At 35.8% G+C, this 24,398-nt stretch overlaps 2 protein-coding genes across 5 annotated transcripts in view; one reads left to right on the top strand and one right to left on the bottom strand.

Moving 5' to 3' along the window:
- Fas1 (fasciclin 1) overlaps positions 1 to 24,398 on the top strand; it is a 216,280-nt gene that overhangs the window by 146,595 nt on the left and 45,287 nt on the right. For all 4 annotated transcript variants that reach the window (XM_070293293.1, XM_070293301.1, XM_070293311.1 and 1 more), the window contains exons 3-5: positions 13,484 to 13,674; positions 22,106 to 22,236; positions 23,304 to 23,400. In XM_070293293.1, the coding sequence (XP_070149394.1) occupies positions 13,484 to 13,674; positions 22,106 to 22,236; positions 23,304 to 23,400 (419 nt within the window). The remainder of the gene's footprint in view (positions 1 to 13,483; positions 13,675 to 22,105; positions 22,237 to 23,303; positions 23,401 to 24,398) is intronic.
- Positions 2,979 to 9,649, bottom strand: Orc3 (origin recognition complex subunit 3). Its single transcript, XM_070293323.1, has 14 exons — positions 9,439 to 9,649; positions 7,684 to 7,815; positions 7,477 to 7,597; positions 7,122 to 7,279; positions 6,885 to 7,042; positions 6,619 to 6,727; positions 6,375 to 6,539; positions 6,104 to 6,301; positions 5,669 to 5,785; positions 5,278 to 5,565; positions 4,685 to 4,918; positions 4,013 to 4,132; positions 3,421 to 3,488; positions 2,979 to 3,179 (listed from the first exon to the last, which is right to left on the bottom strand). Exons 1-14 carry the CDS (start codon positions 9,460 to 9,462, stop codon positions 3,086 to 3,088), a joined length of 1,986 nt encoding a protein of 661 aa, XP_070149424.1. The 5' UTR covers positions 9,463 to 9,649; the 3' UTR covers positions 2,979 to 3,085.

Here is a 24,398-nt window from a genome sequence, read left to right as displayed (position 1 = left end):
TCAAAGATGTTCAAACAATTGAATTGTTACATAAATATAAATTCATTTTTACAAAGCGGAGTGACGCGAAGAAGAAGTTAAGCAATTTTTCAAAAATGACGGAGAAAAGGTCTTTCGCAGCACGAAACAGAATAAAGTTTTGTTCCTTTTGTCTCGCCGGGAGAGCTATGTGCCTCAGCGAGAGAAATCGTTGCAATCGTATCCGAGAAATATACAAGTCGGTTCGCGCGCGCGTGTACAGCCGGGATAAAGAATAGACTTCGTTTCTTCGTCGATTGTCGCCGAGCAGATCCGATATAACGATAGCGACAAGTTAAAGAGGATGCCGAAAGGATATCGGGGTCGCGCCGTCGATTGAGCACGAAGGTTACGAGAGGTTAGGCAGCCCCGACCCGGAAAACTGATTCTCGCCGCGTATCTGCACTTTGCTCGAGTTGGAGAGAAGTGGACCTTCCTCATAGATTTTTCTTGCAAATGGATTTTCTTCAGGGCACGTGGAAGGCGCGAGGATCGATAGTCGGAAGAAAAGGGATGCGGATAAAGATCAGAGACGCGAGAAAGATAGAGAGTGAGAAAATAGATTTGGCGTTATTGAAACAAAACTTTTCTCTTTGAAAATTTATCTCTTCGCAAGACAGTTGTAATCCGCTCCTATCACGTATTGGCAAACATATAGGATGATCTCTGATATCTTTATTTAATTAAGATTAATCCGGAAAAAATATTTAAAGTGAAGCAACAAAATTTGAATACTGATTAAAATAAAAAATTATTTCCATATTTCGTTTAATCAATTTTTGTAATGCATCTATATTCCGTCATACCGTCCCGTATGAGTATACCCCGTCTCGCGTCGGTCCATTTGAAGTAAGATAGCTGTCAATCCGAGCGAGACCTTCGGGAACGCGTCGAATCAATATCACCGCTCGATCCCGTCGCGCCGCGTTCAACGTGAAAGGCAAAGCGGATATGCAAGCCCGGCTGCCTCGTATCTCCATTCATCTGCATACGAGCCAAAGTCCTTCGCGGAGGCCAATAGAACAATGTCCTCGGAATATCCGAGTCTCAGCATTCTCGTTTCCTTTGACATTATTATGTTCTGACGCTTTCCGACACAAACATTCATAAGATCTCAAAAAATTCTATAGCCTTAGATTTGTAATTTTTAATAATAGAATCTTCTATTTCCATTGAATCTTATATTTTAGTATATCACGCATATCTATTACAAGTAGATTTTTAGAGTTTTCCGAACTTTCATATTTTAAAAATCAAATATCCTGTCGTCAAAGCATCCGATTGCTTTACAATACACGAACCATAGGATTTTTATATTTCAAATAATTAAATTTTTAATAGCATATAATAATTAGAAAATTGTATTTTTCATATTTAAGTAGATCCTGATATTGTACGGATTTTTTCTTTCCTTTAAAAAATTAAAATATCGTAAGCAGGTAGGGGAAGGTTCTCCCAGGAAATTTCGCAGTACGCTCCTTTGACACCAAAGTTACCCTATATCCTTGAGCTCTCCTGCACAGCGAAGGATGCTATTCAAGCTCACCCCTTTCCATACCTCCCCATATCCCTTGTCCTTTCTCGCCAAGGGTCAAAGGCAAACTGAGGGTTAACGTATCCTGTGCATCCCCCTATCGATGCACAGACGGTAACCTTTCCTGTGCATCGTCAGTTTCCTTTGAGTCCGGAATTGTTCTACGATTTATATATATCGAGAGAGAGAGAGAGAGAGAGAGAGAGAGGGAGAGAGGGAGAGAGAGACGCGGGGGCGATCTACGTCTGGCTTTGTCCGAATGTTATCCCGATGGATCTGTGCCGCGAATGTACTACGTCACGATACTCGTGACAATGGATTGTAACTGGGGAATTGTTCGCGAGGACGTGACGTGTAACGAGGACCGATAATGTCGTCGCGTTCGCGAATATAATGGAACATGGGAAACTTCGATGTGGGTTAGAAAGATAAACCGATAATATTACATAATTGGGTGAGCTCCAAAACTATTGGCCATTCGTCATCTAAAATTTGTTCCTTTAACTGTACTTTTCATTACTTTTGAAACATCGCCCGCTTAATCTTATTTAAAAAATTGTTCAAAAGGCTTTACTGTGTTAATTTTTGGCACGAATAAATTTCATCTATCATCGAATGAAGGATTAAAAATTGTCGCTTGGAATGTTAACTTTCAACCGTGTCATCTGGTAAGAAAAAAAAAAAAAAAAAAAAAAAAAAAAAAAAAAAAAAGTCGACGGAATTCAATTAATCGATATTCGTCCACGTTAAAATGCGGAAACGATTGCCGTGCGTTCTCGGCCGAATTTTTTTCACAACTCCGTGGAACGCGCGGCACGCTCGGTACTGCCGCAAAAACGGTGTAATCGATATTGCGGATTTTTTGAGAGCCGGAGAAAAAGAATAGTTGCGTGTCAGTTTGCTTGAGAATTTTACCTATTTCAAGATCACGATGAGCGAAAACTTATACAGATACAGAAAGCGCGATCATCGATATGTATGCGAGTCATTAAATTATTGCACTATGGACTCCAATATAATAACTTCCACCGTAGAATCTAAGAAACGGAGATCGAAATAAATACATAAAGCGCGTATCTTTAATCATTCAGATATCATGATAAAAATTGTTCCGTTAAGTAAAGATATATGTGTAATCTTAATTGGATCTCTGAATCCGATCTGTGCATGCCTTTCTAATTTTCTTCATTTATTAAAGTTATAAATATTAATACACATATGTATATTAAATTATTGCATGCAGTTTTTACATCTCTCTCTCATGTTTTCACAATTAAAATCAAGCATCAAGAATTAAAGATCATTGAATAATTCAATTCTTCGAATTTTGAAAGATAATAAATATTTAAACTGCGAGGTATACAACAGGCGCTTAGAAAAAAAAGAAATTCTCTTATTTCAAAATACTGTTTTATTCATACTCGTATAAATGATGCAAAATAAAATACGTCAAAAATACATGTTCTTATACCAGGTATATGTAACAAGTTATGTGAACGAACAAGGCAAACAATCAAATACGCAATATTATTATTACGTAAGGCGTTTTACATGATCCGTCTTCCTTCGAGAAGTCTTGACGAAGCCGAGGAACTGCAAGGCTGCAACCGCTTGAGTAAACCGAGCTCTGTGAATCCTCCCCGTTAAGGATAAGTTACTACGTGATGAAATGCGAGATAATACGTGCGAATTATTCAAACTAGGAGGCATCTACAATAGTTCGCCCAAGTTACATCTACGGAGTAGGATTCGCGCGTTAGAAGGCATGATATGAATTTCAAAAGCAACGTAGATAATACAAATCTCGACGAGGGCCGATCACGTTGAACGCGAAGGTTGTTTCACGCGAAAACTTTTGTAAAGGATACTGCAGTCGCGGATTCACATCGCGCTGCTCCGTAGACTGGGCTTGCGGATCAACGATTGTCAGGAACGCCTATAAAGAAATGTATCGATTGCATCGTCTTAACGATAAAACTAAAAATACACGATCGAAATGTGGAATAATCTAAAATTCCGAGAATGTCAAAAATATTTCAAACGATAAGAACTTAAGGATCTTGAAGAATACAAAGGTCTTAAATTTTTTACCGAAAAAAAATTTAATATAAAACATCGAAAAAAAAAGTTCTATTACAAAAAAAAAAAAAAAAGAGTTTTAAATCTCTCATCTATGTTAAACGTCCAATAATTCTCTCGCGATCGGCGTCGTTGAACGGTTCAGCTTCAGAGCGCGTTTTCGCCGGCGCAATTTTCACAAGAAGCATTTTACCAGCTAACAACCGGCCGGCGATAAAGCACTCGGCACCCCTTGTGTGCGCCTTGCTTACAATGACGTGCTTGCGTGAATCACTCGCGACGGCGGCGGCGATTAAAATCACGAGACGGTCGGTCTAGGTTCGTGACCGTAAGTGTAACAGGGATTAACCTGTAAACATGAGCACGGGCCGGGATTGTTACCTGCAGCCAGTCGTACATATTGATCAGCTTCCTGGATTCCAAATGCAGCTTATAAATTATACTTAGGTCGGGCAGCGTGCGTGGAATGTCGTCGTCGTTCTCCAATTTGCAACAGTCGCACTGAAATATCCATTTCCAATTAAATGCATCGCGGAAAAATAGATGGAGCGCAATTTTTTTCAGCGGTTGCCAATGAATCGCTCATATAAAAGAAGATTAAATATCGCGACGACCCGCGGGGCGAGATCGATTCGTTGAAAGATCGACTATTGTATTTAAAAATGAATTGTATGATATTAATTTCGACATGTGAATTTGAAAGTATCGAAAAAAAGGAACCAAGAAAAAAAAACCGAAAATATTAGAGAGTAAAGATGTAAAGTTTGAATAATTTAAAATCACGAATCACAAGTGATTCAGCGTTAAAAATGCATGAATAAAGAGATGAAACGATATCATCTCCTCTCTTGCCGCTTTCATACTAAAATTAGTGTGTGAATATTAATGAAATGCGAAAATTTGCATATATATATAAATGTCCCCCCATTTATATATTATTTAAAGACTCAATTTCGCGCAAAACTACAAATTTGCCGTAAACGAATTTTCGTTCCCGATATGTGCGATGACGCGAGGAATTAACGAAATCGCGTGCGGAACTTGTCCACTCACATCCAGATACATCTCCGGATCGTTCAATCCCGTGTGTATAGCGGCCCTCAAAGAGCCGCGGATATGATGCTTCGCCTGATTTCCGTCGCTGTAACAGAATATCTCGTGAGCCGTCACGCGACTCGGCTCGACCAGATGAACGAAAAACACTTCTCGGTCCAGATAATTGATTAGGTCGTGCTGCGCCTGTTTATAAGCGGAACGCGACTGCTGCTGACTCATTTTAAGCAGTTTCTGAAAAGAGGGCACGTGATAGAATTGTATAGAAATCACTAATCATCGCGTTCTCTTTCATTCTTGTCTCTTTCAATCTTCATCTCCAAAATCCACCCGATCTTGATTGTTTGTATTCGATTGCGGCGGCGGAAAGAGAAAAACTTACCTTCGTGACTTTATATAAAATGGTAAAATCCGCGTTTACTTTATATATATATATATATAAAGTATTTTAAAAATACTTATATATATTTCATCGCATGCTCAATGTTATTTAATACAAAATATTAGTTCGCGATAGAAGATAGTTATAACGTTATGTGAAGTTTTCGAGCGCGAAAAAATTAATAAGATTATAAAATGATATTCGCACATACTTCCTTTAGTTGCATACGACTAAGCTTTTCTTCCACACTGATTGTTTCGGAAGAATCCTTCATGGTGTTTAAGCTAGCTTCTCGAATCGTATTCATATGAGAGATGAGATTGATTTTAATTTTCTTAATCAGTGGATCTTTAGAATTTTCAATGATCCTTATGATAGATTCGAGTTTCGAGAGGAGTTCCTCCTTCGATAAAAATCCCAATAATTTCAGACATTCTTTATATTCACACGAGTCTGTGAGATTATTCGTGTAAACTGCTTTGGTGTAAATCTCCCGTAACTAAAACGATTTTCATATTATTTCACGATTCCGATTTTTGAAATATACTCATATATGCGTTTTTTGTGAATAAATTTCGACGCAAATTGCTGAATTATATTACCTGTTTGCCCATTGGCGCGCCTGGCAATGGGGCAACTAAGCAGTGTAAACATCTCAAAACGATTAAAAATTGATTCATATAATTGTGAAATCTATACAATAACAGTTCCAATAGTTCCTACGAAAAAATAAGTTTAAAAGAATAATTCGAAAATACATATAGTAATCAAAAATTATATATAAATAACGATTATATGTCAATAACAATTCTATTTAGCCGCAAATTTCGAAAAGTATCATTAAAAAAGAAAAAAATTATCCTTTTCATTACAATATTAAGCGGCTCGATAATGAGATATTAAATTAAAATTTCAAAAATATATAAACTCAATTATAACGTATTAATTAAAAGATTTTTCTGTTATTGATAATATCTGTTATTAATAATATTATTTTTGATAGTCCCCTTCTTTTAATTCTCGTAAACAGAACGAACCTTAAATTCTTTGTCGCTCAGCTTATCGTTCCCATTCGTTACTTTGCTAGATGTCTTTAAGTATTTTGCAATAGACGGTAAACTTTTAATATCTGCGATATTCTCGTCTGTGAGTTTAGATATTTTTTCTTTGATATGTTTTGGTTTACAACACAGAGAGCTTATATTGTTGTCGTAAAAGTGCTGTATCATACATATCTAAAAAAAAAATCACGATTTATAAGTAATCTATTGTCGGTCGCGATGAATTGATTCTTTCATTTTTCGTTACCTTGAAGTTTTGTAAGAAATTATCGACCGAAAAATCATAGAACAGAAAAATATCGGTTAGTAATTGAAACGCACGACCGATCAATTTAAATGGAATCTTTGTGGAGAAGACAGTGCTCTCTACTATATCAGATAGTGTTTCGACTTGTGTTTGTGTATAGAATACCTAAAAAAGAAAAAGAAAAAAAGTGACAAATAATGTAAAAATATTACTAGCGGTTGTGCAAAAAATTTGCTTAACTTGCCTGCACTACTAATTTCGACGTGACATCATATGTCAGTGATCTATGTACAATATGTAATGTTGTTGCGACACCAAATATAAGTATGAACTTCAATGTACTTCTGTACGAACTGCGAAAATTTTTCGTTAGAAAATATTTTTCGATAATACACACACATAAATTGTTTATCACGTGCGTGAAATTAAATAATTTATTGCTCGTACAAGATATATTTGCATTTACAGCCCTATTTAACGCGTCCATGAAAATATTATCATTAAAAATACCTTAACACCAAGATAAAATCGTGCAAAATATTAATGGAAAAGCTTTCAAAATCCGGTAAAATTATGACTAAAGGATCTTCCAAATCGTGATATTCGGCAAACCATTCTTTTAAGGCACGCATAGTGCATTGATTCTTACGCACTTGAGGAACATCATCCTACAAATAATAATGATAATTTCTGTTTAAAGATTGCAATATAAATAAAGCTCCTACATAACTATTATTGTAAACTAACCGATTCCGATTTTTGAATAAATTGATATACAGTATCTTCGATGATGTTTTTCACACTGTTACAGTCTTTGCTCCATAGCACTGCTATATGCGACGTTATCTCACTAAACTTAGATACCAGCGTATCGAAAAGTGTCGTGTGATCGGGAACATTAACTCCTATCATTTTAATTCATTTATAAATATTTATCGAAATTTCTTCAAGAAAGAGATATTTCCTTAGTAATTCGAAATTATTCCAAAATAAAATTTTAACTTAAGTAGATTGTTAGATAATTTAGATTTGTGTGTTAGAGAAAAGATGTTAAAATATAATCTTTTATAAAAATTGCAGCAAGTCTAACATCTATTTTCACCTGTTAACAAAATAGCTGTAGCTATTTCATAGGACATTGTATTTAATGGACTCGATTTTATTTTTGACACATAAGTCTCCAAATTGAACATAACCTGTTGAAACATTTTGGATCTGACATTCTGAAATATTAATGTATTTCGTTAGATAGTCCGGCTTCTGTTAAATTGAGATTTATGGATGAAGCTAAATGCATGATATACTGTACCTCTGCAGCCTGTTCAATATATCTCCAAGTTTCGCTATATGCAACATACCAGGGTTCGTTAAAATATTCTGGGCATTTAACTTTTTTTTTCTTCTTGCCAATTTTGTAACTTCCTTTGTAAGCAAATACACCCTTAAAAAAATTACGATTGATACTACGCTCTAATTACCTATGCCATATTTGTCTCGAATTAGCACTAAATTAACGATATTATTGTTTTTGCCACTTTAAAAGTATATCAAAAAAATTATTTTTCTTTTAATTTTGGTATTAAAATTAAAATTAAAATTAAAATTAAAAAATTAAAATTTTTTTCATACGCAAATTAATTGCTCGAGTGAATCATTGCTCGCGAAGCGAGCAATATTAAATTCTACTTATAATTTTATTTATAATGATAAATGAATAATACTTGTAGAGTACTAATAATTTTTTGAATTGCTCATTTCATGGTTATCCCATTCCATTCCGATACCTCCCCGAACCTTTTGTTTCTGCTTCTCCCCTCTTGTTTATTGCTTTTTTGTCATTCATGTGCGAAAACATGGTTAATTATGATCACGCGATACATAGCACTCCGACGTTATGGAATACAACTTTATTTTATATATAATAATATACCTACACATTTTATGGCAATTTTACCATCCCTAATTATAATATAAGTAAATAGATATATATATATATATATATATATAAGTTAAAATTGAAAGTAGATATTCGCAAAATGCGGTATCCAAAAATATTCCATTGCTTTGTTTTGTGGTACAAGAGGTTGATAAATATTATGATATTCAATAATCAATAATGACTATACATATTAAATACATCCTGAGAGAAAATTCGTATATAATGCTATGTTGTTTATATACAATAGTGTTGGTATCCTTACGTACGACGTGACTCGAAGAAAACATCGTATTATCTCTCCAGATACGATCAAGTAACAAATACTAAGAGATGCCAAACGCGATTATTCCCTGCTAACAGCGATTGTTAATCTGCGCAAATAATTAACTTCCCCGATTATTGCATCTCAATTAGTCTCAAGTTAATATAGTATCAATATGGAACAACAAAAAAATAGAGAAGAAAAATGTCCGGAGAAATGACAGTCATGAAATGAGTAATATATAATTTTGTTAATTTATTATTTGTAAAATTAATTGCTTATTTATGTTTGTAGTATTGGCTCACTTTAGCAATTAATCTGATCGAAGATACATATGCCTGTGTTAAAGATAACATGTTAATAAATGATCACAAATTGCAAATATAAATGAAATTATTGTATAAGCTAATGTTAATATGTAATGTGTGTAATTACATTGATGTGTAATATGTAATTCTATTGATGTATAAATGTGTAATGTAATTACATTGATGCGTAATGCAAAATATACATACAAATTTTACATGTCAAACAAATATTAATATTAAACAAGCACAATTAATTTTCTGTCAACTTTTTATACTATATAAGCTATTTAAAAAATAAAAAAAAAACCAATTCGAATTTAAACAGATTTATAAAATAATCTTCTAATAATATAGATGAAAATAGTATCACACACACACACATATATATAAAGGAAAAAATTCTCAACAAAGACATTAACGATTTTTACTAAACTTTTAAGGCAAAAGGGATGGTAATATATGAATCTCTATTCACAGCATCGTTATCGCGCATTGACTTCGCATTTTGAGGTTAAGCAGGTAATAGCAACAGGTTGCATGCGTCGTATCACTTACCTTGGACACGGAAACGTTCTCCATTTTGCAACCGGCGCTGATACCGAGCTGCCGAATATATGTCTGTCTTAAATATATACCTCGAGTAGCGTAGACAAGAGGAACGAATCATTCACTGAGAAACACACTATGCGACCACACGCAAACGACTGCAACCGAACGCGTCAGCTGGCATTAAACGAGCCTTGTACCGCTAGCTGGCGCCATATGATAGCATCTGTTAGAGTTAGAGCCTCTGTTAAAGCATCTGTTATGGTCCTGCCTTTTTTCTTCTCGGATATGGATAGAATATCATAAATGCATATAAATGTATTTTATCAAAACATAAAACTTGTTATGTTTCCATGTGATATACAGATATATGCTATATAAAAAAAGCTATATTGTAATAGCGGAGAAAGAAATATTGAAATTTCATTTAAAAAAAAAATTCGATGTTATATCTCAGATTTTATAAACTTAGATTCACAAGATGAAAGAATTGAAATTCAGTAATTTCAAAATTTAAGAATTTTCTAAAAAAATAAAATAAAAATTATGATCTTATTTTAATCTCTAATTAATGTTATAACTTTTTAAAATTTCCTCTGATCATACGCTTACTTATTTATTATAGACGCTCCTCTATACAAATCTTTCGATTTATAACGTTTTTAATTTCTGTTATCTTTGTTATATATTATACCTAGTAAAAGAAATTTTTTTTCTCTATGAAGTATAAAAAAATATCTATCTATACAATATATATCTACACCGCGTGAAAACATCCATCATAGCCCGAATAAAGCAACGCGCAGTTCGTCCTCATCAGGCGAAATCCACGTGCGTGTTTGAAAGTCGGATTTCGGATACGTCGAAAACGGACAGAAGAGACGAGTAGAGACGTCGCGCTCGCGCGAGGCGGATGCTGCGGATAAAGGAGAATGGGGGATATAAATCGATGCGCAAGCAGCTTTGCGCGGGTTGTTTTTCGTTTTGTGGTCGGCCGTAGCACCTGTGCCCCGCATCCGCCGCTGCGACGGATTGGACAGGTGGGGTTCACGGGGAAAGGGAAGAAAATAAATGCGAATCGATCGGCAGCTTAATCATTCGGTCGCCTCGTTGAAAGGGCGAAAAGGCTCGGCTGCTGGGACAAAACGCTCGCGAGCCCCCGAGCTTGGAGATATTACCCTGTGAGAGGCATACGATCGTTCCCGCGACTCGATCACGTCGCATAAAGCACTCTCTGGCGTAACAAGAAAAATGCGCTTCGACGGAGAGAGACGCGCTATAAAAATCCACAGCCGGGGCGCACGAATGAAGCTTCGTTCGTCGATTCGCGATAAACCGATTCGATCGATAATGCTATCGCTGTTCATCGACACTTAATCAATGTTCGAACGTGTTTCGTATTTCTATGCTGAATTACAGCTGAATCTTGGCGATCCGAAAAAAATTTTGCCTCCGAATACAGAGTACATGTATCCAAGATAAATATTTGATTAAATTTTAATATTTAATAACAAATATTAAAAACTTTCCCAATGCAAGCTAAATTATCCGGAAAGTACATATTTATGTATATAACAGTTAAATATTTTATATAAAATAATAAAAGCCGAAAAAAAAAATTTCTAACTATTTATTGATAGGAGAACGATATTTTGCAATAATCTATAATAAAAAAATTAAACAATTTTTAAAATATTAGATTTTTTCATAAAAATATTGACACACTCGAAATAATTGCAGAATGAATGCAGCTTGCATCCAAATTCATATATACGCGGTATTTCGTAATATATTGAAACTCTGATACATTTTATATACGTGTATACGCGCTCTTTGCATATCCCGTTCTGAAGCTTTTCAGCGGAAGAAAGATCATGCATGCAATCATTCTGGGGTGATTGACGATGCGTCACGGAAATATAAAAGCGTGTAGTATATGGCGTGGCTTAATGGGTTCCTCGAACAGTAAGCTTCTCCAAGCTTGTACGTACAGGATAAGCCAGAAGTCACTTTACGCCAAAAGAATAACGTATCGAAAGAAATTTATCTTAATAAGATGTAGCTTGAAAAAATTGTTCAAGTATATATAAACTTTTTTTCATGGCAGTTATCATTATATTAAACTTTATCTAAGTGGTATATATACATATATTATCCAGCCATTTTTTTTCTCTCTCTTATAAAGATTCGTTTCCAACCGATCAACAACGTTTATTTTTTATATCGTGCAATTGTTGTGTATATGACGGAAAATGTTTGAGAACGGCGCATAAAAGACAATTGGTTAAAGTTTTATGTTTCAAACTGCCGTCATAAATGTTATCCTCGGCACTGCGATGAGCGACTTTTTCCGATATCGTAAATCGTTCCAGTTTAGAACTATGTATGTATGTATATCGCGGCGGATCATAAATTTTACGATTATCGTGAGCTTTAGTGGTGCGTACGCACGCGTCGACGGATCGTCAAAGTTCTCTGCGTGCGAATCACCATCGACATAGTTACGCATATTAAAGAGAGTTTTCTTACCTTCCTGTCTACGTGCGAGCGTCAAAAATTAAAAAATTAAAAAAAAAGAAGAAGAAGAAGAAGAAATGCCTGGAAGTAATGAAGAAGATGAAAATTGAAAGGAATAAAAGAGCCGAAAGTTTAGCCGCAATTGTCTCCTCTTTGATTCGAATGTCGAGGGCGAAAAATATTTCCAGTCGACGCGGATAAACGCGATATATTCTGCCCGCGATGCAATTTTGCGGGAAGCTCGCGGACGAGGAAAATTATTTCCCGCAAGGACGTCGCGTCCGAATCGTCGTCGGTGCTGCCGAGAAAACGAAATTCTACGGCGCCGACCGCTTCTTGTCCCGGAAACTTTTATGGATAAAACGACCGGTAGTTTACGAAACGCGACTCAATTCCCAGCGTTCGTAATGAGCGTCATTGTTGTCGATACAACGGACAGCCCGCTTTCTTCTTCGCGGAGATTGGGCTTTCCGAGAGCTTGCACGATACTCGCGTTCGCTTGTGTGCGAGCAAGCTGTTCTTAGAAACTATAATGCTACTTTTGCCGCGATATTCGATAGATCGTAGTCGAAAAAAAAAACAAAAAAAAAATACGAAGATACTCTGATTCTGTTAAGACTAAAGGGAGAAAAATTAGAAATTTTAATCGAGATTTTAATTTTAATTTGGTTTGATCGTTAGAAGAAAGTAAAAATTTAAAATACTGTGATGAGAGATTTATTTAATAGGCATTTATATTAAAATGCAAATAAAATTATCTAATTGTAAATATCTACTATTTAATTTTATCAGTTTCATTTATCCCGAACCCTATCTCTTATAAAATAATATATATTCGAGAAATAATTTTTTAATATAAGACATCTAAAGAAAATTATATTTAGAATTAATGTGACATCAAAAAATTTATAGATTATATTGTATAAACATGAATGAAAAAAAGTTTAAATATCCATGAAAATTTAAGAATCTAAAAAAATATTTTACTGTTTTGCAAATTTTAATGAAATATTCAGTTCTATAAATTTGTATCATAACTGCGTCTTTCTCGCGATATCAAATAATAATAGCAAGAACGTGTCTGCTCTCCGCTTCTTACTATATGCTCGCGTGAGAGGAAAAAACCTCAAGATTACGAGGACGTTCTCTCGGTAACGGGATAATAAAGCGACGAGCATTGTAGCTTTTCCGTGGACTTTTTGAAGTTTGCTCTATCTCCAGTTTCTATCCCATTCGCCATTTATGTTATTTTTAGCATTTTTCTTCGTGCGTTTTTCTCTCTCTTTCTCCATTTCTTTCTCTATCTTTTCCCGCATTATTCTTTTTTACCGAGAATAAAAATCTTCCTGAAAACTAAAAAAAAACTTTGCGGTTCTCGAAGAAGCAAATCGCAATCTTCGCAGTTTTGTTTGGCGAAAACTAAAGTAACTCTATTGAAGCGTATTCATCCGTGCATCGATGAAAAGAAACATTTTAACATCCGAGATACATTTTACGGTGTAAAGTATTAACAAGATATTTTCCTTGTCGGTTGCAGCGAACCGGCCTCTAACGATCGAAGAGCTGAGAGACTCGATATCTTCCGAACTGGAGGGCAATCCACCCCTATGGATCACTAGAACACCAGGAAAGTATACCGCGGACGTGTACATTAATAACGCAAAGATTCTCTTGGAGCAGAGCAACTTCCAATCTAAATTGAAAGTCAACGGCGACACTATGATTCAGGTAAGTAAAAAGTTTACGACATAAAAAAAATTACTATATTTTTATTTCAGTTTATTTGATCTTAGTATTATTCGCGTTTATATATTTCAGCATTTATAAGAAAATATTAATAATTATTCCTAAACATGCCAATTTATTGTTTTTGCGTGGATTAGAGCAAATATTGAGAAATGTCCCAAAAAATGTTTGCACAAGCATTACATGATGGAATAAATTTTATCAAAAATTTACGTAAAAATGCATTTCTAAAAATTTTGCTACCGTTGCGTAAAACGTGCAAGCGTATGCTTGTTTGACGAGAGAAAGTCGAGGGATTTTTAGCGTCGCGTAAATCGCGAGTAAAACTTTTATTTCCCTTGCATTCACAGCCGTCACTTTTCTGACCGATTTCCCGGCAACAACGTCCACGGTTACTTCGACCGTCCCGGTCCGCACGCCGATGGGCGGCTTTCTAACGAGCTTTTAATGAGCTTTACACGCTCGCCTTAGCCGCGAGACCATTAGGTTGATGGATATCGCGGGCTTCGATAATGTCGAACGGCGCTTCCTAGCATTCGCATTCTCGCGAGAGTCATCAGCTTGTCGGTTATCGATGGAGCTCTCAACAGCTCCTTGTAAATTAAATCCGATGTTAACGCGTGCGATTTATAATAATCAGCGCTTCCAATCGTAAACTAGTCGAGAATTACCGGAATATCTGTGCCCCTCCCCCTGTATCTTTCGCCGATTAAGCGAAGATCGCACGCGATTATACATAAATTAAATACATAATTAATTCACAAATATATAATTTTGTAAAAAATATTAAATTCGCGTACGGTTTTACCGGATTTTTACAGAATCATGCGAAATAAATTCGTTTCTTGAAAAGATATTCGAAGCGATTCGTTGTATCGTGTAGCATTTTGCGCAAATGCTGCCAAGTAGATTCGTTCACGGGGACTCTATCAAGGTGAAATCTTTTCCAAATACCCGTAAATTCGTCGTCTCGATAGCGTATTTCCCTTTCGACGTATCCCTCCCCCCCCCCTCTTCCCACCCTCCTCCTCCTCCTCCTCCTCCTTCTATCAGCTGATTTGGGTTTTCGGTCTCATAGGGAAGATAGATCTCATTTCAGCTTGCCAAACGAATCCTTTAATCTATAGTTAAAGTATCATCCACCTGATGAAAATCGCACGGGACTAGCCAGGGCTACGACTAATCCCTTCGACGAGCTCGGCTGCAGATCAATCTCTCTCTTGCCGGTAATATTAGGGAAACTTTTCTCATCCACTTAACCCGGAAGTTCCATTGCCTCAGCTACTTTCTGCTCGTTACCAGAGCATGAAAATATCGATTCATAAATCGCGTTTTTCGCTTCATTTTTTTTAATAGCTATGAGTTTGAATTAAAACTTTTCTCCACTTTTGCAAGAATCGTTATATGGTATGCATTAAATTAAATTAAAAAAATCAAACATATTTGCAATTTATTATTTTGAAAAAATAAAAATATTAAATGATAATAGATATACAATATACATTTTATTTCTAAGAAACAATTATATAGCTTGTCACGTAATATTTAATATAAATGCAATACAGTTGAAATTACTTTATATGTGTTAATGCATCTATATCACACGCAAATATCGTAGCACCAGGGTACCTATGAATAACAGCTGAAATATTGTCTCGCAAATTTGATGCAAAAACTATAATTTTCATGTTGTACATTACGCGAGAATTAGCGATAATGATTGATTGTATAACATTATCATTAATAATCACAATTGCGCTAATTAGCAATCGACTGGGGATTCACGATCAGCTGGAATAACTTACATTAATCATCCGTAATTATTAATTGCACATTGATTCAATAATGCATGATTGATAGGAAGAGCTAGACGAAGTGAAATAATGGCAATCGATAACAGTAATGATTAAAATATCGAAACTTGACAAACAATAGTAATTCTGTAAAAAAAATAATTCTCTAAAAAAATATAAAGAATACATATATATAAGATACAAATAAAAAAATACATATTTTAAAAATAATTTTCCATACAGTTTTCTTAATTTAAGAATGATTTATTTTCAGAATTATATATATTGTTATTATTGATATCTATATTTTTCGTAATTTATTATATCTTCTTCTCCATAACTGTTTTAATTGAGAATATGAAATTTTATAAAAACTCCAAATTACTATGATCAATATTATTTTCAAGAAATTGCTATTATCATTAGATTAATTGTTATCTCCGCGATTATTATTAATGCTTTTATCTGTAGCTCTCTTCTAATTATTAATATTCGGTTTGAAAAAAAGAATTGTGAGGGCTATTTTGATCTCGTAGAGCGGATTCGCGAATCAGAAATGTTGCAAACATATTTCTCGCGTATGTGACTATAATAGAAGCTGCTTCCCAACAATAGAAAGGGTCAGCGATCCGTTTTCAGTCGGTGCCGCGTGAGCACATTGCATATCTATCAACTTGAGAATGGATTTATGCGCATTGTCCTCTCTTACGTACATCCGATAGACACACGTATTCCATTATTCGCGGCGTCTCAGACGGGAGCGAGGGATCTTGTGTTCGATAGAGAAAAAGAGAGAGAAATATTCCGCCCCGATAGTGAAACTTTATCCCTTACATATCGTGATGCGCTCTTCACTGGCGTGCGCGCGCGACGAGGAATCGCTCGATATTGGCATAATATGTGTGTATATGTATGTGTGTCGAGTGTCTTCCCAATTTGTGCTCGACAAACACACGGTGTATTCTCCTCCCGTGATACCGCGTATTCTCACGCAAACATTCCATTCGTTGATAGAAACCGATAGTTGCAATTCAGCGAATGGCGCTCTCGTAACTGTCCGTTCCGGCACTTTATGATTATGGACACATCGTATTTACGATGCGCCGGATTAGAAATATAGTCCGGAACGATACACCACATTTTAAGTCGATCGTAAATAATTTATATGGTTAATTTCATCTCTTATCCCTTATGCATCGCTGAAACGTAACGGGCGTTTTTTAATCTAGACTATTATTCTCCAGCAATTTATTTCTAAAATGTTTTATTTCTGTCCCATATCTCTCCGATTATCAACATTCGTGATATATTTATTACGGACTAATTTTAATTCATAGCGATACTCATAAAAATTTGGCTAACGTATTTCTTTCCCGCGCGATTTTCCTAAGATACATGAATTTTATGACATCTTAGATCTTTCTCCGAGTTTCCATTTCCTGACAGATCGTGCGGCAAGTTGAAATAAAAGGGGAAAATGTGAGAAGAGGGAGGGGCTCTGCATCCCCAGATTTATGGTTGGTTTTATTACATCAATCTACTTGTAAGTACGAGAAATTCAAGAGGTTTCAATCCAATTTGGGATTTTTTATATTCTCAGATTTGTTGTCGCCCCCCACCCTATCCCCGGAAGATACAATATATATTATTTCCTGTCGATCAAATGATATTTTATTTGACTTATAAGCATGGGGAAGTCACCCCCGCAGTCTCGGCATCAAATCTCGTTAAGAAATCCTTTCCCCCTGAGATGTAAAGACCGTTTCATCCTATAACGTCGTCTTATTTAATTCGTAAACTTATTTGATAATCTGACAAAACAGAAGACTCACAGATTGCAATGAGTTTAGTTGTAATTTTAGCGAAGTTCGTCGTATCGCGCGCAGCAAAAAGAAAGAGACGCATCCTGAGAGAGAGAGAGAGAGAGACGGTGTGTTTAATCTCAAAAGACGGTGGGGATTTTGATTTCATTATACGTTCCTGGAACGCGGCCACCCCCTCGAGCAAGTCCCTTGCGCTCCTGTTTTCCAACAATCTAAAGAAATTCCAGTCCGAATAACTACACCAACGCCGGCAGAATCGCCTAAAGAGTTACGGTTAATGGAGGGGAAAAATGCCGGGGTGGAATGACGGAAAGGGTTGCCGTGAGACGAGGAGAAAAAGAGAGGGCAGGAACGCCGGGGATGCTCGAGTGCACCGGGAAGCCGGTTTGTCCGCGAGGAGGAGAATTGAAAATCAGCCACCGCGAGAGACGCTCGGCGGAATAGTTGCGAGAAAGGGATGAAGTTTTTCGCGGATGGCGGGATGGAGTAAAACGCGAGAGGTGGTGGGTCGAAGCCGCGTTTCGTATCGGTCTTTACGCGAAATAAAGATGGTAGTCACTTGGCTGGAAAGTTCATGTTGCCGTCAAGAGAGAAAGAATAGACCAATTGCAAAGACATAAAAATGTGTATTAAAATAACGGAGAGGCAATCTTGAACATGATTGACCTTGAATATATTTTAAATAAAAGATGTTGATATAAGGAACGAAAAATCGTCAATTATTTAACTGCAAAATCTCTTTTACAAGGAAATAAAAATCTCTCCTTTAATTTTCTTTTTAAATTATTTTTTTCAAATGAAACAAATCCGAGAGATATTAATGTAAACGCAACCATTTGAAATGATCCACAGCGAGAACGAAACTAATATTAATACCTGTTAATAATATTAAAATAATTTTTGTGGTGAAAGAATAAAAGGTATTTTATTTAAAAAAAAAAAAAAAAAAAAAAAAAAAAAAAAAAAAAAAAAAGGCTAAAATACTACAAAGAGAAAAAAATGTATGAAACAATTCATTGTGAAAAATAGAATGAAAAGTTGATGAAAAAATCAAATAAAAGTCGGAGAAGAGATATATAAGATAAAAATAATATCTGTATCATACACGAGAGCCAATCATATATCTTTCTTTCTCCTTCTATTCGATTCGATGAATCTCAGAGTGTGATTTAAAAAAAAAAAAAATCAATTTCCGTCTGCGATTTCGTTATAGATTAACGAATATCGATTAAAATAATCAAAAGATTTCACGTTTTAAAGATTTTAATGATATTCCGTTTATCGATTTATGCTCGTTTCAATCTACAAAAACATATCAGCCCTCTTAATTTCTAGTTTTTAATAAAAATAACATTTGCAAATCGGAAAATTGTCGTGATTCTTACTCTATCCGTTTTTTTTTTTTTTTTTTTTTTTTTTTTAACATCTCTTTGCTATAAATCGCGATGATAATTGAACGTAAAGAAGTACGGAACTTTATCTCTTTCTCAAGAAACCGGCAACCGAGGATGAAAATTAGAGCGATTTCTATACCGGCGATGACTCGCATCGCGCGGAGCTAATTCGGATTTGGAATTTCTCACTTTGCATGGAATTACCTTAGCGCTCTCTCCTTGGCTTGAATATTCATGCGGAAAGAATGCATTTGATTACTTAATAGCCGTGACTGGCCGCGCGTATAAAATTATTAACGTACGTCAACTGCAAACTTAAATACTATGCTGTTCCTGCCGTTCTTCGTTTTCCTCTTGCACATTTCCGGGCATTAATTGAAGAGCGCACAGGAACGTTTTAACTAGAGAAACCGAGGGTTCATTATTTTCCTAAATTTATAGAAAATGTAAGTATTTCATTAAAGGACTTTTCTTTTTCAAAATTTGCGTCGCAAACGCCGAATGTTAAATTATATGACTCAAAAGAACGTTTAAAGAGGGAGATTAATCATCCACGATAAAAAAAAAATGTAACGATATAAAAGCAAAATTAAAATATTCTCTCATATCATAATATGTCACGTGGCAATATATGTATTTTTCCATTAGAACATACACGTCGAGATTCGCGCCAATTTTAGTATCCGCTTCAAACCAAGACCATATTCACGCGAGTTTATTGTAAAGATAGGTGAGATTCATCGTTAACCGCGTGCAAATCGTGATTATCTTGCGTCTGGGAGGAATAAGCGCGAGCACACGGGGCTGCTGTGCATCGAGATGATAACTCGCACCCTCGTGTACCATACACGACCGCGAATATTGGTAGCCGGGCTGATTAAGAAGGAGCTCTCTCTCTCTCTCTCTCTCTCTCTTAGAGAGATCGCGAATGGTTCGACGCAACTATCGGTAAAGTTTAATTAGCGTTAACTTTACGATACACCCGCGGTAGGCCGACTGCGTCGTCGCGGTTTCGCCGCTCGAGCGAAATTGAGAGGCAACAAAGAGAGAAGCTGGGGAGGCGAAATTAATATGATCGAACGATACTTCCCGAAGATATGAATGAGATGTGATGTGGCAAGGTGCGAGGATCTCTACCCGAGGAATCCTTGTTACTCGAGACTTTATCGCGATTTTTAAAAGGTAATAGGGTATTCAAATTTCAACGTCTTCCTTATATTTAGTTGTTACGCGAAAAATCAGACGTATAAGGGTAATCGTGTGAGAAACTAAGGATTCTTACTGCCGCGAACGCGTTCGATCTTCTCTTTTCCCGAATGACTCGCGACCGCGAGCAGCAAGATAAATGGCCCTCTCCTGGCTCGGCTCGGCTCGGCTCGGCTCGTCTTATCCCGTAAGGAACACAAACTTCGCTTTCCTCTCTCATTCTCGGCGAGTAAAACGATTCATTTCTAGCCAACCACTACCATCACCACCTCCCCTCCCCGCCTTCTCCCTCGCTGTCGTCTGTCGTTGTCGCTGTCTTTTTCTACGACTACGTTGGATAAATGGGACACGTTCCTTCTCCGTCTTTCTTTTTCTCCTCTTATCATACGGTCTGCCACATTGCCCGCGCGTTCTCTCTCTCTCTCGTTCTTTTTTTCTCTCCGTCTCTATCCTCTCGGAGAGCTCATAGGCGCTAACTTTCCGTGCTACCAGCTTTTTTTCCCCCTCATCTTTACAGACACCGTGATGGATGTTTCGTATTAAAACTGTCGGCGCGGCCAGGATGGATCACGCGGATATTTAATTATATGCTCTACAAAGCTAGTCACATCTATAATTTTTTTCTTTCTAGATTTTTAAAAATTTTAAAGATTTACCCTAAAAATATTTTACGATTCTAAAATATATATAATTTATTTTCAACTCTCGCGATGTCAGGCAGTTGCTGTAGCACTCTAACGATAACTATGGAAACAATTAGAAAATGATGCTAATGATGAAATTGTTACGTTAATTCAATTATTATTATCTGAGAATTTCAATAAGTTACTTTGTTTTCCAGTTTCTGTGCAACTCAAATTTAATAATATTTATTAAAGATAGTAGAACACACATACTGTAATATCAAAACAATCAAGATTAAAGAAATATTAACAATAAATAGAATCATGTTAAATGTACATGTTTCTATTAATACGAAGCAATAAAAATATATTTTGAACGATATTCCGCGGGCGAAATCTTTCGGGAGGCTGCAACTTCGGCGCTTATGTTTCCCAACGCCCTTGTTCCGTCCTACATTCTCCCTTTCTTTCCCGGACGGAGAGGAAGGTAAACAGCTATAGAAACGGGATATCCCTCGTGAGATAAGAGAGTCAGGACGAGATCGCGGAAGAGAGCGAATAAATAGCAGCGGCAACGTTTTAGTCACGAACTTTTTCCCTTTCGAGACAGTAAACGATGGCGTTTGCCGCATTCCCGACGGAGATGCGCAAAGGGAGTAACAGTTTCTACATCTTCTCGCTTTCCCGCGACTCGACACCCGTGAAATAGCTTATACAAAGTGCGTGAAAAAAAAAAAAAAACTACCCTATCTCTCGTCTCTGTGGTTTTGATCGTGAAATGTTATTTAAAAAATATTTTTTTTTTTTTTTTTTTTTTTTTTTACGAAAATAATATAAAAATTTGCATAATTGGAGATTTGTCGTTTTGTATAAGTTTTTAATTGAATTTATCGCGACAAATAAAGTCGGAGAAACACTCTTATCCGAGATTGCTGAAGAGTATTTCATGGTGCATTATCTTTCTAGATACACATGCGCACGCGAGCATCTATACAAACAAATATATAAATATATTTTTCTCTCTTTCATGAACTTACTATTAAAGCGCGTCAGATGTTTCTGACAGACCCGATATAACCCGCGCTCGTCGCCGCAGGATAAATACTCGTTACGTGCACTCCCGTTCTCTCTTTCTCTCTCTCTCTCTCTCTCTCTCTTTGGCCCGTTTCCGCTTCCTCCACACTTCGGAGGGTTTATCTTCGCTTCTCTCTTCTGTGTCCTCATTTTCACAGAGTTCGCGTCACAAGCTTGACGGCGGTTTGTCTCACTTCGTCTTCCCGACCGGATTTATGGATCCGTTCGACTTGGCGAGATTAACGCAGTCCTTGCGCGCAAGTTAGATCAGAGACTCTCAAAATTTAAGCGAAACTCTAAATCTTAATCCCGAGGTTTCTTCAGTTAAATATTCCTACATCCGCTAATTACATACGTTTTAGTTTTGAGAAAAAGATCTTTATTAAATACAATTTATAAAAATGTAATACGAAACGTGCTGTTTTCTAAGAGAATTGTATTCTTCTAGGAATTATAATATTTTTGTTAATAATCTCTCCTATATTTTTTTTATATTCCAGGTCCTGCATATTATAAACGAAGTGCTGGAGCCGGTGCGATCCAATTCGGCGGAGACGCCGATTTACAATCCGAACGCGTTTCAGTTCCTGAACCAGAGCGAAAATCTCAATTTGGGCGATCATCGCGTACGGTGAGTAGACTATTTTCGGTAAATCAGCGTCGAATTTTACCTTATTTATACGATGTAAGCGAACGATCATTTTCGAGAAATATAGAGGGAGTGTCTACCGGCAGTTATAGAAGAGTAATGAGAACCTTTATCGCGCTCGGAAAAACGAGAGAAAGTGCTTCTCGCGCTTATAAATCTCGGATCGTTAATTCCTTTTTAAACATATATCGCGTTTTACAAACGTCACGAAAAGATACTGTTTATTGCATAGATTCTCCAATCTTTGACTATTATTAAATTGTTCAGTTGAAATGTTTCAAGCTTTTCATATATGTATATCACGAATATATTCGAACCGTACAATGATAATATGCCATAAAAAATCCATTGTCTCTAAGGAGGAACTGAGGAGGATCAGCTGTGTTAAAAGTTAATAAATCTAACAATTCGAGATTCATGAATTTGACATTGCACAAAGTATTTTTAGCCTTTTAAATTTAATAAAAGTATCGTTATATTAGTAATTAATTTGTGAATTAAAATAAAAATTTTTATTTTCATGAATTTTTATATCGTATAATTAAAATCATGATATAATCAAATAATGGTATAAAGAAAATTATTTCGATGTAAGATGATATTTATAATTTTGAGATTAAATTATGTTTTTTACAGAGCAAATTACTTTAATTCACAAATTACTTATTAATTTTATATTTTAATAGGTCGAAAGTGTGCTTTTCGCGCGCAATGTCAAACTCATGATACCATAAATCTCAAAATGTATTAAATTATTGTAGAAATATATTAACTTTTGATGTAAACTGATCTATATCCAATTCTTGCTTAAATATTTTACATTAATTATCATTATCCTCTCGAACAAACAAAGAATTCTACAAGCCGTCCTTAAAGTATTATTACACCGGTTCATCAATTAATGCAGTCCCTGATTTGAATATAAATACAAAAACTTGGCGCGCCAAGAATCATTTAAATAACGTAAATAAATACGCGAACTTTTCTCATTTGTCTTATTATAGGCGTGTCTCGTGCACTACGTCATAATTAACCTTTTTTTTTTCTAGTACTTTCCGACAACGGATTGTCATCGAAAAGAAGGAGTCTGTCTTCAGAGCGGAGGGTCGTTTTACCTTCTTCATCCCCGTTGACGAGGGTTTCAAGGTAAGCGGCTTAGCAACCTTCGTAAATTGATCATCCGGGGGATGATTTTAATATCTTTCCCTGCGATCGACTTTGAAAGGTTCGAGGACAATCGCAGTTGTTACGCTTCGTTCAAAGTAACGCGGAAGATGCGTATTTAAAAAAAAAAGAAAAAAAGTTTATGTTCCTTGTTTGGGTTATAATATTAGTAAAAAAGATACCCGCAAGAATATCGAGTAAAATTCGTAATCTTATTTATTGTTAGAGATTGACGTGTAAATAAGCGAGAATAAATTTAATTTAAAATTTGATCGATACGGAGGTATATTTAGGATCGAAAAAATTCGCCTGTGATATATCGATATATCTTTATTCTAGATCCTAGACATTCCGGGATTTACGCGAACATACCGACAGTCCCACACGGAACATCGTGTTCCAGCAGCGTTACGCGATGTGACATTTTACCAGCGGGTGTAAATTATTCCGTGCAGATACGTACACGTGGCACTTAGACGTTTCAAACGTCGCGTTACGAGTACGACATTCTGACGTCACGCGTAAATTTATCTCAACGTTGATGAAGTACACCGAGCACGCACACGATATCTTTTATATCCTCGTTACGTAGAAATTCATAAAATTATTATCGCAATTACACCAACGTACAAATTGTACGAATAACAACATATTAATATCGTCTTTTTTGTACAGATAAAAGTGATCTTAAAAATTGCCCGTCGAAAAATTATCAATTGATTATAAAAATTTTATTCTTCACTTATATGAGTGTTTTTTTTTTAATTGGGCAATTTTTAGGATAAAAATTAATACAAATATAAACACTCACTGTCACCCGAATATTGTAAACAGCTATTAATCCATTATGTAATCCGGTTCTCGATTAATCCATTAAAACAATCCCTCGATGTTTATCCATGCCTCTCAATCCATTCGCAATGCACACTAATACCTTTTGATCACACTCACGTATTTGTAAACAAAGTTTTTCCGATAGA

The sequence above is a fragment of the Polyergus mexicanus genome, unplaced genomic scaffold (genome assembly GCF_030449975.1).
Source record: "Polyergus mexicanus isolate NDT 795.1 unplaced genomic scaffold, iyPolMexi1.0 SCAF_1, whole genome shotgun sequence".
Lineage (NCBI taxonomy): Eukaryota > Metazoa > Arthropoda > Insecta > Hymenoptera > Formicidae > Polyergus > Polyergus mexicanus.
This window is presented reverse-complemented; position numbering and strand designations above follow the sequence as displayed.